The 13,487-nt window shown below is 38.0% G+C and overlaps 1 protein-coding gene across 2 annotated transcripts in view; it reads right to left on the minus strand.

Moving 5' to 3' along the window:
* LOC6620232 (dnaJ homolog subfamily C member 16) overlaps positions 1-13,487 on the minus strand; it is a 222,929-nt gene that overhangs the window by 92,614 nt on the left and 116,828 nt on the right. For both annotated transcript variants that reach the window (XM_032719507.1, XM_032719506.1), the window contains exons 5-6: positions 10,340-10,520; positions 9,040-9,254 (exon numbers count right to left, since the gene is read on the minus strand). In XM_032719507.1, coding sequence (XP_032575398.1) covers positions 9,040-9,254; positions 10,340-10,520 — 396 coding nt within the window. The remainder of the gene's footprint in view (positions 1-9,039; positions 9,255-10,339; positions 10,521-13,487) is intronic.

Genomic DNA, 13,487 nt, shown 5'->3' on the forward strand with positions numbered 1-13,487 from the left:
CCTCGACCCAGACTCGAGGGATAAGACGCCGTTTACCATACCTGGAAAGCCGCTTTAATATAAAGTGATGCCTTTCGGTCTGACAAATGCTTCGCAAACGCTTGATGAACAAGGTCATACCAGCGTAACTGCAAAACGAAGTGTTCGTTTATCTAGACGACCTACTGGTTGTTTCCGATAGCTTCGTAGCACATCTGAAAGTTCTGAGAGTAGTTGCAGGTCATGTTAAGCAGGTCTGACGCTTAACGTAGAAAAATGTAAATTTTGTATGCGTTCGGTGAAATATTTAGGGCACATTGTCGGGGAGGGTTTATTGCACAGATCCGAAAAAATATCTCCGATGACCGATTTTCCGTTACCAAATACGTTGAAAAGTCTTCGGAGATTCTTAGGAATGGTTGACTGGTATCGCAAGTTTATTAATAACTGACTAACTTATTAAAGCAAAGAGAGAAGTTTGTTACGACTACTGAAGGAAAGCTAGCATTTGAGACGCTGAAGGAGGTGTTATGTTCAGCGCCTGTTCTTCGTAGTCCGGATTTCGGAAAGCCATTTTTTGTGCAGTGTGACGCTAGCAAAACTGGAATCGGAGGAGTTTTGGTTCAAAAAACAACTGAAGGAGATGAATACCCTATAGCATTCGTATCTAAGAAACTCAACAAAGCTCAAAGGAATTACTAAGTCACGGAGCAGGAATGTCTAGCAGTGATCGTCTGCATCAATCGGCTTAGGGCTTAAGTGGAAGGCCACTAATTCACGGTTATAACGGATCACGCTTCCTTAAAGTGGTTAATGATGCAGACCGACTTACACTCTCGTTTAGTAAGATGGACTCTAAAGCTACAAGGACTTAACTTCAATATTAAGCACCGCAGCGGCAAGCGGAATGTTGTGCCAGACGTTTTATCTCGGGTAAATGTGGAGATTGTAGCAGCGCTGATAGTCGATTTTGATTCGTCAGAGTTCAGGTCCGACCTGTACAAGAAAATTGTAGAGCGGGTGAAGGCAAACAATAGCATGTTGCCAGACAATAAATTAGTTGACGGCCTTGTATATAGGAGAATGGATAATGTCACCGGTGATTCTTTGCATGATCAGTTTGTCTGGAAATTGTGGATCCCCGAGGGCTTAATCCAGAACATCCAATGGCTTCACACGGGGGAATACACAAGACTTTAGAACAAGTTCGAAGATATTATTATTGGCCAGGTTTGGTAAAACACGTTAAATCCTATGTTCTAGCTTGCGACACATGTAAAATGACCGCCTGTTGGTGTGCAACCGAAGTCAGAAAGGTTCTTCCAAAGAATATATATAGACTTTTTGGGTCCTTATCCGATTTCGAAATTTATTGTTCCAAGTTCGTTTTTCACAAGGCCGATATAGTCATAAAGTATTTTAAACAGAAGTTGTTCCATACGTTCGGTGGGCCAGAAACGGATGTGTCGGATAACGGTTATCAATTCAACTCCGAATCGTTCCAGAAATTCCTTTGGGATTACAAAGTGTGTCGCAACATTAAGGCGGTATAGCCACCGCAGTCAAATGCTTCTGGGAGGGTAAATTGGTCGGTATTGGCGGCTATCCGGTCTTACGTCAGGCCAGATCAGAAAAACTGGGACGAATAGCTGAGTAGTATTTGCTGTGCGTTGAGATCCGAGTGCATTCCAGTTTGGGAACTACTCCATATTATATGGTGTTCGGACAGCACTTTGTGTTCTCCGGATCTACATATAAATTGTTAAGAGCTTAGGATTGATTCAAGATCGGTCCATGGAGGATTCCTTGGAGTTAGTGCGGAATAAGGTGTCTAAATATGTGTTTAGACTTGATAAGTGGGCAAACTATAAATATGTTCTATTTATGGGCTCCAGTAAACATGTCACAGGACAGCATAAGTGGCAACTACAGATAAGTACGATTGCAGCGGCCTATTGCCGAAGTGTCAAGAGATATGACTACGCGGGAGGTGATTAGCGCGGTCATAGGCCTCAGACATAGATTTAAGAATAAAACTCAGCTGCATTTACCAACGCAGACTGCGGCGTCTTACAAGCGCTGCATTATATAATTAAATGATAAGAACCTATGTAAGAATGAATAAAAGGCGAAGCCCTCGCATCAGGCAGTCAGTTAGATTCAAACACCCGAATTGAACTCATAAAGCGTACGCACAAGTTTATAGTGTGAACAAAGGCCATGGAAGTAATGAAAAAGCTAAATGATAAGAATGAGCGAGCTGCTTTACAACCTCCGATCCAGAGTAATATCTTATGATGGGGGCCAGGAAGTGTTTCGTAAGAATTACAGCCAGAGTAATTTCCAGGCCGGGTATAACTCCAAATTGGGTCCGGAAAAAGGTTGGGAAGTCTTACTACGATTTAGGGGATATACAGGTCGATTCGTTGAAGATACCACGCCAAAAACATGGGGTAGTCTGGCACACATTCTGATCTTGTAGAGTGTGCTGTTTTTAGCGTTTGTGGCAGCTAGTGTTGGCAGCGTCAAATAGGGACTCGGACTGAAAGAGGCACCAGAGTTAATTGTCAGTTCCAGGAGAATGGCGGTGCCTATTAGAGAGAGAGATGGGTTCGGCCGGAATCCGAATGCCAACACAGTTTTCATCCATTGCTGACGGTACGACGAAGCGAAGTTCAAGTTATCGAGTCGTTTGGAGTGCAGCATTGGATCGCCAGCTGATGATATAAGAACGGCGGCTATTTTGTTTGCCACAGGGCAGGGGTCCTTGAGGCCTGTAAAAGTGGAAAACCCAAATTTTGAGGAAAATACGGAAACTGGCATGTATTTGTGAATGTCGACATTGGTTTTATGACCATTTTAAAGTTCGGAAGAAATAGCGATCGAACCGCCAGTCTCCCAAGTTTAGATATTCCTGTTTCCCGCTGGCGTTCTAAGTTTCCAAACGGTTCGGGTAGGGAACACGGCAATCGAACTGATTAGTTCCCGGAGTCTGTCCCAAAGCGATATTTTGCGGCATTGTAAAAATCGTTGCTCGATATAGCTACCCTTTACATATTTATATTTATGTTAATAATTAATTATATGTAATATATGTAATAATCGGTACCCAGAGAACACCACGGGGAGGCCTTGCAATTGTAATTGGGTCCTATATTTATATGACCTTCGAGTTTATTTTTCACTACTTATCGCAATTACTATTTGCGCTTACCGTACTTCCCGTACTTTACTACTGCAAAAAATTGTCAAAATACTTAGGAAATTATTATATATACTGTAATTTAAAACATACATTTTCCAAAGTAATGACTTCTCTTTGGAAACATTGTTCTCAATATTTCATAGAAATAATACGTTGAAGAAAATAAAAATCTATAAAATAAATATAAATATCAAAACTGTTTCTTGCAAAAGACATATCTTAAGGCACGAAGTGCGGATACAAGCACTCAACAATCATTGCCTTATTAATTTTTCACACGTCGCATGCTGAATACTCTAATGACAAATATTATAATATAAAGTCATTTTTGAAATTTATTTTGTGATATTATGTATTATATAAAATTGTCGGCTGTCACTGTCTGCATAGAAAAGAGCTGTTCGCATTAGAGCTCTCCGCTCTTTCGATATTGAACAAAAATTCAATAGAGCCTGGAGCCACTTCTAGAGACACGCCGAAAAAATTGTGTGCAAAAAAATCATATGACGTTACGCATCTTTGTTCCGACAGTGTCTTCTGGACGGAGTCGTCCTCAAGCGTTGAAAAAGGGCAAAGCTAGTCCTTCTGCAGAAAGGCAAAAAACCTACAAATGCAGCAGGCAGTTACAATTTTTTCTGGACATTGTAGTCAAAGTTTTTTAGCGCATATTGTACGTGCGTATAAAGCTAATCGCCAAAAGTCGCACAGGCCTTCAAAGCTAGCAGTGTGGCTTCGGGATGGGAAAAAGCGGGCTCTCCGCTCTCACATCGGCAGTAAGGAGTATTGTGTCATCATCATTTAACCCAGCGATAACAATGCGCAACATGGGCATCCGTGGATACGTAGGGAGTGTGATTGGAAACTACTTCAGGGACCGCGTGTTATGGTATGTAACAGAATGCAGTCTAAAAAGTCACGAAGTCTGCAAATTCTACGAAGTGATTCAGCCATTTACCTCGGAGGTCATATAGACAGAAGAAAACGCATTTGCAGCAGAAAGCCAGCAGGTTTCACTGGCTTATCAACTCACGATCTCCACTAAGTTTGGACTACAAGGTGCTGTTATACAACACAGTTTTACAACCAATATGGTCATATGGATGCCAACTATGGCGCAATAAATGCAACAGTAACATTGAAATAATACTACGAGCACACACCAATAACTAGTGCGAACGAACATCCACCAGGACCTACGGATTCCAGTTGTAAAAACTGAAACTGTCGAGCAAAAGGCAAATTACCTAAAGCGACTTGCAACGCATCCCAATCCATTGGCCAAATCACTTATAGAGGTGAATAATCACACAAGCCTCCAACGTAACGATATACCTGCCCAGATGCCAAGACCTAGGGCCATTTAGTATAACTTTATAATTAGGTGAGTGGATTAAGATTTGTAAACTTATTGTTAGTCTCTATACACCAAAAGAGGATTCAATAAATAAATAAATAACCCCAGCAAAAAAAAAAAAATGACTCCTATAAATATGAAAAAAAATCAAAACACTTCATAAGTGGGCGTTAGAGTGGGTGTGGCGAAAAGTTTTGACAGTTAATCGGTGGGGTGGTAACTCAGGGGTATGGTCCAGGGTCGTCATAAATATTTGTTTGGGTCTGGAAGAGAAAGCCGACCCGGTCCCAGAGTAGAATTCGGGGTCGAGTATCAGACTTATTTATTTAGTCTGCGCAGCGTGTGTGGATTGGGATTGGGTTAACCGTGGCCTGGGAAGTCGGTGAGGTCCGCCGCGCGAGTGTAATTCCTGCCTAAATAGGGAACCCGTTAGGGTCAACGACGATAGAGAGTTTACTTGAGAGACCGTTGAAGGTCCGCTTCGGGAGTGATTACGTGCGAATCCGTTTAATGTCGCCCACACCGGAAAGGGAGATTGTTTGGTAGGCCGTTAAAGGTCGTCCACAAGAGAGAGATTACGTTTCAAATCTCTTTAAGGTCACCCATACGGAATAGAGACTACGTGTGAAACCACTCTAAGGTTGACCACACGGAAGAGAGACTAAGTGTGAAACGCTTTTAAGGTCGCCCACACGGAATGGAGATTACGTGTAAGACCATTTTAAATTCGACCACACGGGAGATATACGCATTGGAAAACCGTTGAAGATCCACCACAAGCGAGAGAGAGAGAGAGATCCGGGGGTCAGAGCCGATTTATTATCAGAAATTAATCTACTGATCGGGTGACTCTGCTGCTGACTACTTGATGTGTGCTACCTCATCCGATCGCGGTCGGCTGCGGACTAATACCCTGCAATCGCTCGCTTTATATAGGTCCCGGCGGGGCTTAATGTGCACGTCGTCAGCGTGGCAATTGCCTGCTTTAGAGTGGCCAACCTGTTGGGTCCAGTGTGAAAAGTTCAAAAATTTAAATTTGAATTGCTTCTTTTAATTACTTAATCTTTCTTCTTTCTTGATTATATCTTTGTTCCAATCTCTTATTTGTGTATACGATTAATTGTACTCCATTATAAAATACGACAAAATATAAAAATTTTTATTAAAAGTGTGCATGGCAGTTTGTGGGCGTTAGAGTTTGCGGAGCAAAAAGTGTTTTGGCAACTCGATAGAAATAAAAAGGCTAGTAAAAATATAAAAAATTTTAAACATTTTTCAAAAGTGGCATTTTGGGCGGTTTTAAGGCGTGGCAAAAAAAATGTTTTGGAAATCCACAAAAAATTAAAAGACAAACAAATATGTGAAAATATATAAACACGTTATTCAAAAGTGTGGGCGTGGCAGTTTTGTGCGGTTTGTGGGTGTTAGAGTGGGCGTGGCAACATGGGTCAAAAATGGGTCTTTGTCTCTAGAATCTGTATGCTAAATCTCAACCTTATAGCTTTTATAGTTCCTGAGAAATCAACGTTCATACGGACAGACGGACATGGGTAGATCGACTCGGCTATTGATCTAAATGTTTCCTTCTGTCTGTTACATACTTTGAAACGAATCTAGTATACTCTTTTACTCTGCGACTAGAGGGTATAAAAATAAGAAAAACTTATTTAATTAAACTTCCCTCACGTGGCCACCGCACTGCACCATCGGACTCTTCATTTTTTAATTATTTTTGAACTTAGCTTTCCATGTGTTTTACAAGAAAAGAAAGAATTCGAATGAAACTGCGTATAAATTATTTCTTCCTAATGTAGTGGCGAAAGTAGACGATTGAATATAAAAAGAAAAATCTAACCGAATTTACTTGCGACCCACTCTCACACTCTTTTTTTATTTTTCTCTTCAATAATTCCTTATGATAATAAGAATAATAATAGTAATTCATGGAACAAGATTATAGAGAAGAAAACTGCACTGGAAATTAAGGGAGAATTTAACCGATTTACCCCTTTAATTATATTTTTCTTGAATAACGTTATAAACGTTATAAACTTTTTTCTGAATTCGCAACCAAAAACAAAGAAAAAAACAAAAAAACCGTTTGCCTTAGATTCCTACTTACTTTAGTTCGTATTTATTTATGAACTTATTTACATTATTATGTACTTATTTTTAACTATAAATATTTTTATTAATTATTAATCAACCATGAATACAGAAGATATGAGTTCCTAAAAACTTAAATACTGACTCGGCTGATGTTTGTCCGGACGTAGGGTACCAAAGGGGCCACTTTAAAATAAAAGGTAAAATAATATTCAATGCATTAGCCAAGAAGTTATAAAACCTAATAGTTGAACAGTAATTGAGGTACACGCAGACAAATGCATAACATCCATATAGTAGAACAACAGTTTCCAATATGGTATGATGGGAAATTCAATAGCAAATTATATTGCTCGATTGATTTTTAATTAAACGAAACCATTTAATTTTCCAACTTATGTTAAATTAAATTTAACTCAGGTGAAAAATCAACATCACTTCAATTTAAAACAAGACAAGAATGCTATTTTCAAGTTCCCCGACTATCAGATACCCGTTACTCAGCTAGTGTGAATGCGAACTCGAAATTTGATAATTTTTCAGGGATATCAAAAGATATTAAGGAATTAAATGAGAATAAATTTAAAAAGTGATTAAGAGTAGCTAGGCGTCTTTCGGGCGTTAGAGTAAGCGATTCAAAAATTGTTTTGGTAAATCGATATAAATTTACAAGACTAATAATATTATTGAAAAAATACACAAAAGTTTTTAAAATGTAGGCATGTCTGTTTTGGCCGGTTTTAGGTCTTTAGAGTGGGAGTGACAAATAGTTTTTTTGCAAATCGATAGATATTTACATGACTAATAAAAGTGTGAAAAATCATCAAACACATTTTTTAAAATTGTGGGCGTGACAGTTTTGTGTGGTGTCGTTAGGGCGTGTAACATGGGTCAAAAAACTTTTGCTTCGTCTTTGTCTCTAGAATCTGTATGCTGAATCTCAACCTTCTAGCTTTTATAGTTCTTGAGATATTTATTTATACGGACGGGCAGATCGACTCGGCTATTGATCCCGATCAAGAATATATACATATACTTTATATAGTCGGAAACGCTTCCTTCTGCCTGTTACATACTTGTCAAGGATACTTTATTAGTATCGGGTATACAAATCTTTATTTTCAAGAACACCGACCATTTTATTTTAGGTCTCAAGCTAAACTCAACTTATTGATCGACTATATTTATTAAGGATAGATTGATTGGCGTTTAATTGATAATTAGGCAATGGAGTTTAGTCTATTGGTGGGTGATTTTTTTTTTTTGGGGTTTTCAGTTACATCCTGTTGACAGTATTCCACTCAGCCTTGCTTTGCGTTTATTTCATTGTATGACAGTTGTAAGTGCGTAGTAAGTAGGAGTGTAGGCATATGCTTAAGTCTAAGCTAAGTGTAAGCGACTTATGGATGTGTCACTATATATACATATGTCGTATACAGAAATACCCCTGACGAAAAAATTAAATTTTGAAAATTAGCATCTATATATACCTATTAAAATTATAAATATATTTTTTGCCTTTATACCTTCATATTTACATGTGTTATTATTTTATTTTTTGTAAAACAAAGAAGCATTTGCCCACCTGTGCTCGTTATGACTACATGAATTGAAATTGATTGAATTGTCTGCTACCGATATAGTTATTTGTGTATTTACAGAAAGCCCCGACGATCTTGAGTAAAACGCTTGATAAGAACAAGCATCTATCAAAATTATCGCTGTTAATTTTGAAAAGTCACTATAGGCCCATAAAACTCTATCCCCAGGCTATCGATAAGTGCCCCTTGCCTGGGGTCAATTCAGGAGTACGTTGTCCGAGCTCCATCTGAGAAGAGCTCCTAGGGACTGGAAAGTCGAAAATGTCTGGAGGTTCTCAGCAGGATTATAATCGAGACTTAAGAGTAAACACTAAACACTCATTAACTGGGAGAAGAGAAGCAGTTAATTATTTCCAGATCGTCAAAACATTTGGTGATCATGGTTGGGTGCGTTTCGACTGAACTCAAGTTACATTTAACGGCTACCCTGGAGTGTCAGAAGCTGTAGGATGTATTTTAGCGACGTTGAATAAGAGAATACCTTTCAAGTCCTTCAATGCGTTCAATGTGTCTTGCCTCATTTAAGCCAATTAAAAAGAGAGATCAAAAACGGAGATCTGGAAGAGAGGCATGGAACTGTATATAGCACTCGCCACATCACTGTGCACTGGGAGATGCCGAACGGATCCCTCTGGATGAAACGAACGGATTCCCTCTGGAACACAAATCCAGCGCAGTGATGTTTTTTACTTTGCCAATTGTGTTACACAAGATTTTAGGTAAAGATTTTTATTAAATTAGAGCAAGAATACAAATTTATATTGAACTTGCTAAAAATGTTTAATATTACTTACTTTCCATAATGTTCTGTGATGATATTCGAGGTAATGCCAAGAATTGATTAGTAGCCACAATATTCAGCATAATTTGAGTCGGTATTTCTTGCATACAAATACTTGCTGTAAAGGTCGTCGTATCCTCGTTAAATAAAATAAGTGTATCTAGGCTTGTATTGACCTTAAACCGAGTTATTATATTACTTGACTCCCTACTAATCGTATTCACAAATCTGGAAAAATAAAATAAAATTGTTGTTTATTTCGTTTTTATATATAGGAACTTGAAGATTGTTTCGAAAAGACATAAGTAAAGCGAAACATTAGGTTTTTTTAAAAACTTAATAGTGTGATGAAATACAAAAACAGATCAACAAAGTCGGTTTGCTTTGATATTAAAAGTATCAACATGTCCAATTCTTTGTTGTTTTTCTGCACTTTGCCAATAATAAGCTGGCTCCCAAACAGTGCCGGTACGCGTACGATACTGCTAAAGCCTTTAGCTTCGCGGCTAGCTTTTACATTTGCTACAACATAAAACAACAGAAAAACCAAAAAAAAAAATTTTCGATTGTTCAATTCAACAGATTTGCCTGTCGGTAGACTTCAAGGACTGAAGTTAGGGGCACAGACCAACTCACAACTCTGTACGCATCACGGGATCCCTAAAAGTCATTGAAGCAAAAAAGATGAAATCCGGATCGTCGGTGGTAAGAGCAACATCTTTTAAATATAGTATAGGATATAATAATATAATTATTCTTAATAATTATTTTAATGGCAATAAACATACATACGTTTGTAATTTTAACTATTATATCATAACATTATTATTATTATTGATTATTCTAAATACATTGTTTTGCAGATGTCTGCCTTTCCTCTCAAGGGTATAAATAATAAAATTAAATCAACACGTCTACTAATTTATACACTTGTAGTTAAATGAATCTGGGACTTTCTAAAGGTGCGTGTTTCGAAATAATTGCACTTTCGACTGGGTCAACACAAAAAGAAAAAAAAAAGAGAATGAGAATGAATGTCGAGAAGAGAATGCTATAGTCGAGTTCCCCAACTATCAGATACCCGTTACTCAGCTTCTAGAAATGTTAACTCGAAATTTCATAATTTCATTAATGATGAATGAAAAAAAATTTAAAAATGTCTAAAAGCGTGGGCGTGACTGTTCTGTGACCTTCATTTACCCATTATCTAAGTAGATTTTTTAAGAAACTAAAGCGTTAATAAACCAATATTTTCATTAGGTTATGATAATATGAAATTATAATTTGTTTAAACATTTATTTATGTATCTTACCCAAATGCCACTCGGTCGTAAAATTCAAAGGCAGTTAGAAGGTATCGTAACCTAGTTAAACTTCGAGGCTCAAAAATCAAAGCTCTTGCTCTGTTGTCCATCCATCCTCCCAGAAATTCATTGAAATTGTCATGTTCGATGCGTTTGAAAACATTAAATGGTATTTTTTTGCGTATAAATTCTGTAATAAAAATTTTAATTTCATTGAAAAAATTTAAAAACGTAATATAATAAAGTGCGGTACGTAAAATCAATAAATCTTGGATAAAGATTTAAAAATAAATATCAGATATAATATTATATATAATATTTTTTATATTCTAAAATATAATTATAGTATTGATGTTTCCATTGCATAATATTTATACCTGGTACTCGTACAGTAAGGTATACTATATTCATTGAAAAGTTTGTCGGTAAATATTAATTTCCACGCCCACTCTAACACTTATAATCCAAAACTTTCACTCCCAAAATATTCCCCAGATAACCGAACCATCAATAAATAAAATAAAAAAATAAAATAAAATTTAAAAGTGATACACACATTTTTTATCACAAAACCGGGCACTTTCCTCTTTTTTCTTTTACATTTTTTTGGTTTAAGAAGGCATAGTTGTAACTTAAACGTGGGTCTACTCTAATGATGAGAGGACTGTTCGGTCGCCAGCTAATGCGGCTGGCAAGGTACTCTTTTAGAAGAGATAATTCTCAGGAGGCGACGTTCTCGATATCCTAAAGAAGCCATTCCGCGAGGGAAGCCCAAGGGGCAAGCAAAAGGACAAGAGGATGACTGATGAAGGAATACCTGGCTTTAAGATCAAGATACAAAAAATTTTAAGATGGGCGGCAAAACATTCTAAGCCCTCTGACAATACGGCCAATGTGATCAACACCGTGAAAGTAATCGAAGACGAGATCCTAGGCAATATTAATTACATTGCAGTGTTGGTAGAATTAAAATTAGTGAAGACCTACAAGCGGTCAGTGACAGTCACCATACCTTGAAAAGGATTCTGTCCAGTATCCCTCAGTCTCAATAATATACACCGTGGAGGGAGAAGCAATTAAAGCTCGCAAAGCAAGCAAACAAAATATTTACAAATAGTGAATTAATTCAAATGCCAACAAAACAAAAATAACAACAATACTTTCTCTTATAACGTCTGTCTCCATATCTTCGCTATTTAAAAGGCCTATGATATTCAATATGCCATCAATTCCTTGTTATCCAGCTATCAGCCAATTATTTGTTTTCCCTGCTAGCTCCCCTTTACAAATAAATCTCTTAAGTTTGGAGGTCAGCTGATAGAGTGATTTTATCTGTTTTGAGAACCGTGGGACAAACTGAGTGAAATACGATGTCAAACCTATGAACTGTTTTTGCTGCGTTACAGAGGTTCCTGACGATAAAACAGATAAAGCCTCAATATTATAAGGATTCGGTTTTGAGGTAAAATCCAAGAAGAAAAGCGCGCTTCCTTACATTAAAAGTAAAACCTGCCTCTGACAAAAAATTTAACCCCGTGTTTAACCTCTCATATGCTTTATCTTTTGTGTTCGCAACTGTCTATATAGACTACTGGATAGAAACAGGCAAAGTTCCTCAAAGCTCGCATTATGGCTCGTTGACAAATAGAGGAAGCGTTCTTTAGGCCAAGTAGCATTGCCAGAAATTCATACTGACCCTCTGGATTCACAAATGCGGTCCTTTCGATAAAAGTAGGGTTATTAGGGTAAAATGCGCTGGCCATATCTAAAGTAAAAAAATATTTTCCACATCGCAAGCGAACTATCTGATCTGAAAAGAATGGTAGTGGGTACTTATCAGAAATTGTATGTGCATTCACGAAAATCGATACACACTCTGTCGCTGCCATCCATTTTGACTAATAACATAAGGCTTGCAAATGCCATTTGGTCTACTTTTTCTCTGAATAATTTGTATAGATATGGCAGAGCACCCATATGCTGAAACCTCATAAGAACACCACGACACTCACTGACGAGATAGAACGGCAGGGAATGCCAACAGCTCAACATTACGATCATGTTGGAGAGGCACTGCGCTGGAAACCATTTGCTCGCTGAAAACATCGGATGGCAACAGTGCTATAGCATTCCATTTGTTACAAAACAGATTAGCTAATCGTCGTTTAGTATTCTAGTCACACATTACTGAGATTCTGTTCCGTTTCAATGCCGTGAACTGTCGTATAAATTGAGCGCTCATATTCGTGCGTTAAATTGAACGGGCTCAACGAGAACCTACAAGTTCAGATACCTGGGAAAGAAGGGCGACACGCATCTGCACCAGTGGCGAAATTCCATAAGAAACTGCAAAAGATTACGACTGTGTCTGAAAAGAGACTTAAACCGAAGCTTAAACCAAAAGTTAAACCAAGGTTTAAGCCAAATCAACAAAAGGAGGAGACCGCATCTTGGAGTGGGGCCAAGAATAAACATTGACACAGTGGAAAATGATGCAAAGCACTTTGATCCCAAGTCCGTTGACGACGATATTGTAAGCTTGCAATAAATAATGAATTACGCGAGTGTATCGAGTACAGACTCGAACATCAAATGTAACGAGTACAGACTCGAACGTCACTTTATTGTGTCTGGGAAACAAAAGTTAAGATTGGTAGTGGATTACAATAATCTCAATGGGGTAACTGTCAATAAAAAATGCCCATGTGGATGGACGCATGTTGGATGGGCACAAAAGCATGAGAAAAAACAACAGTAAGAGTATGGAAGTAGACATAGTGGAAAATCCCTTATTTGAGAAGACTGAGTGGAAAACGCTAAAGCCAAAAGTACTTCCAGTTCAAATAATGCGTCACCGGGACCTAAACGGCTAAGAAGATCTATGAGGTTAAGGACAATTACAAGGACGCAGGAATAAAAACATCAAATCGATTTGCCACACTGCTTGTTGAGAGCGGCAAAGAGAGAATAGATTAATCCCCAAACCTCCTCGAATTATAATTCCTTTGGTGAAGAACATTGCCCTGATGCTTGATGATGTCCGTCAAGTAGTCGCAGCTGAAAGCTTCTCATACAAGGCCACTGGATGAGGGTGTGTTCGAAGCATGCCAAAAGATAGTTCGACCAAAGAACGGCGTAACGATGCGTAACGGCCATA

The sequence above is a fragment of the Drosophila sechellia genome, chromosome 3L, assembly GCF_004382195.2.
Source record: "Drosophila sechellia strain sech25 chromosome 3L, ASM438219v1, whole genome shotgun sequence".
Classification (NCBI taxonomy): domain Eukaryota; kingdom Metazoa; phylum Arthropoda; class Insecta; order Diptera; family Drosophilidae; genus Drosophila; species Drosophila sechellia.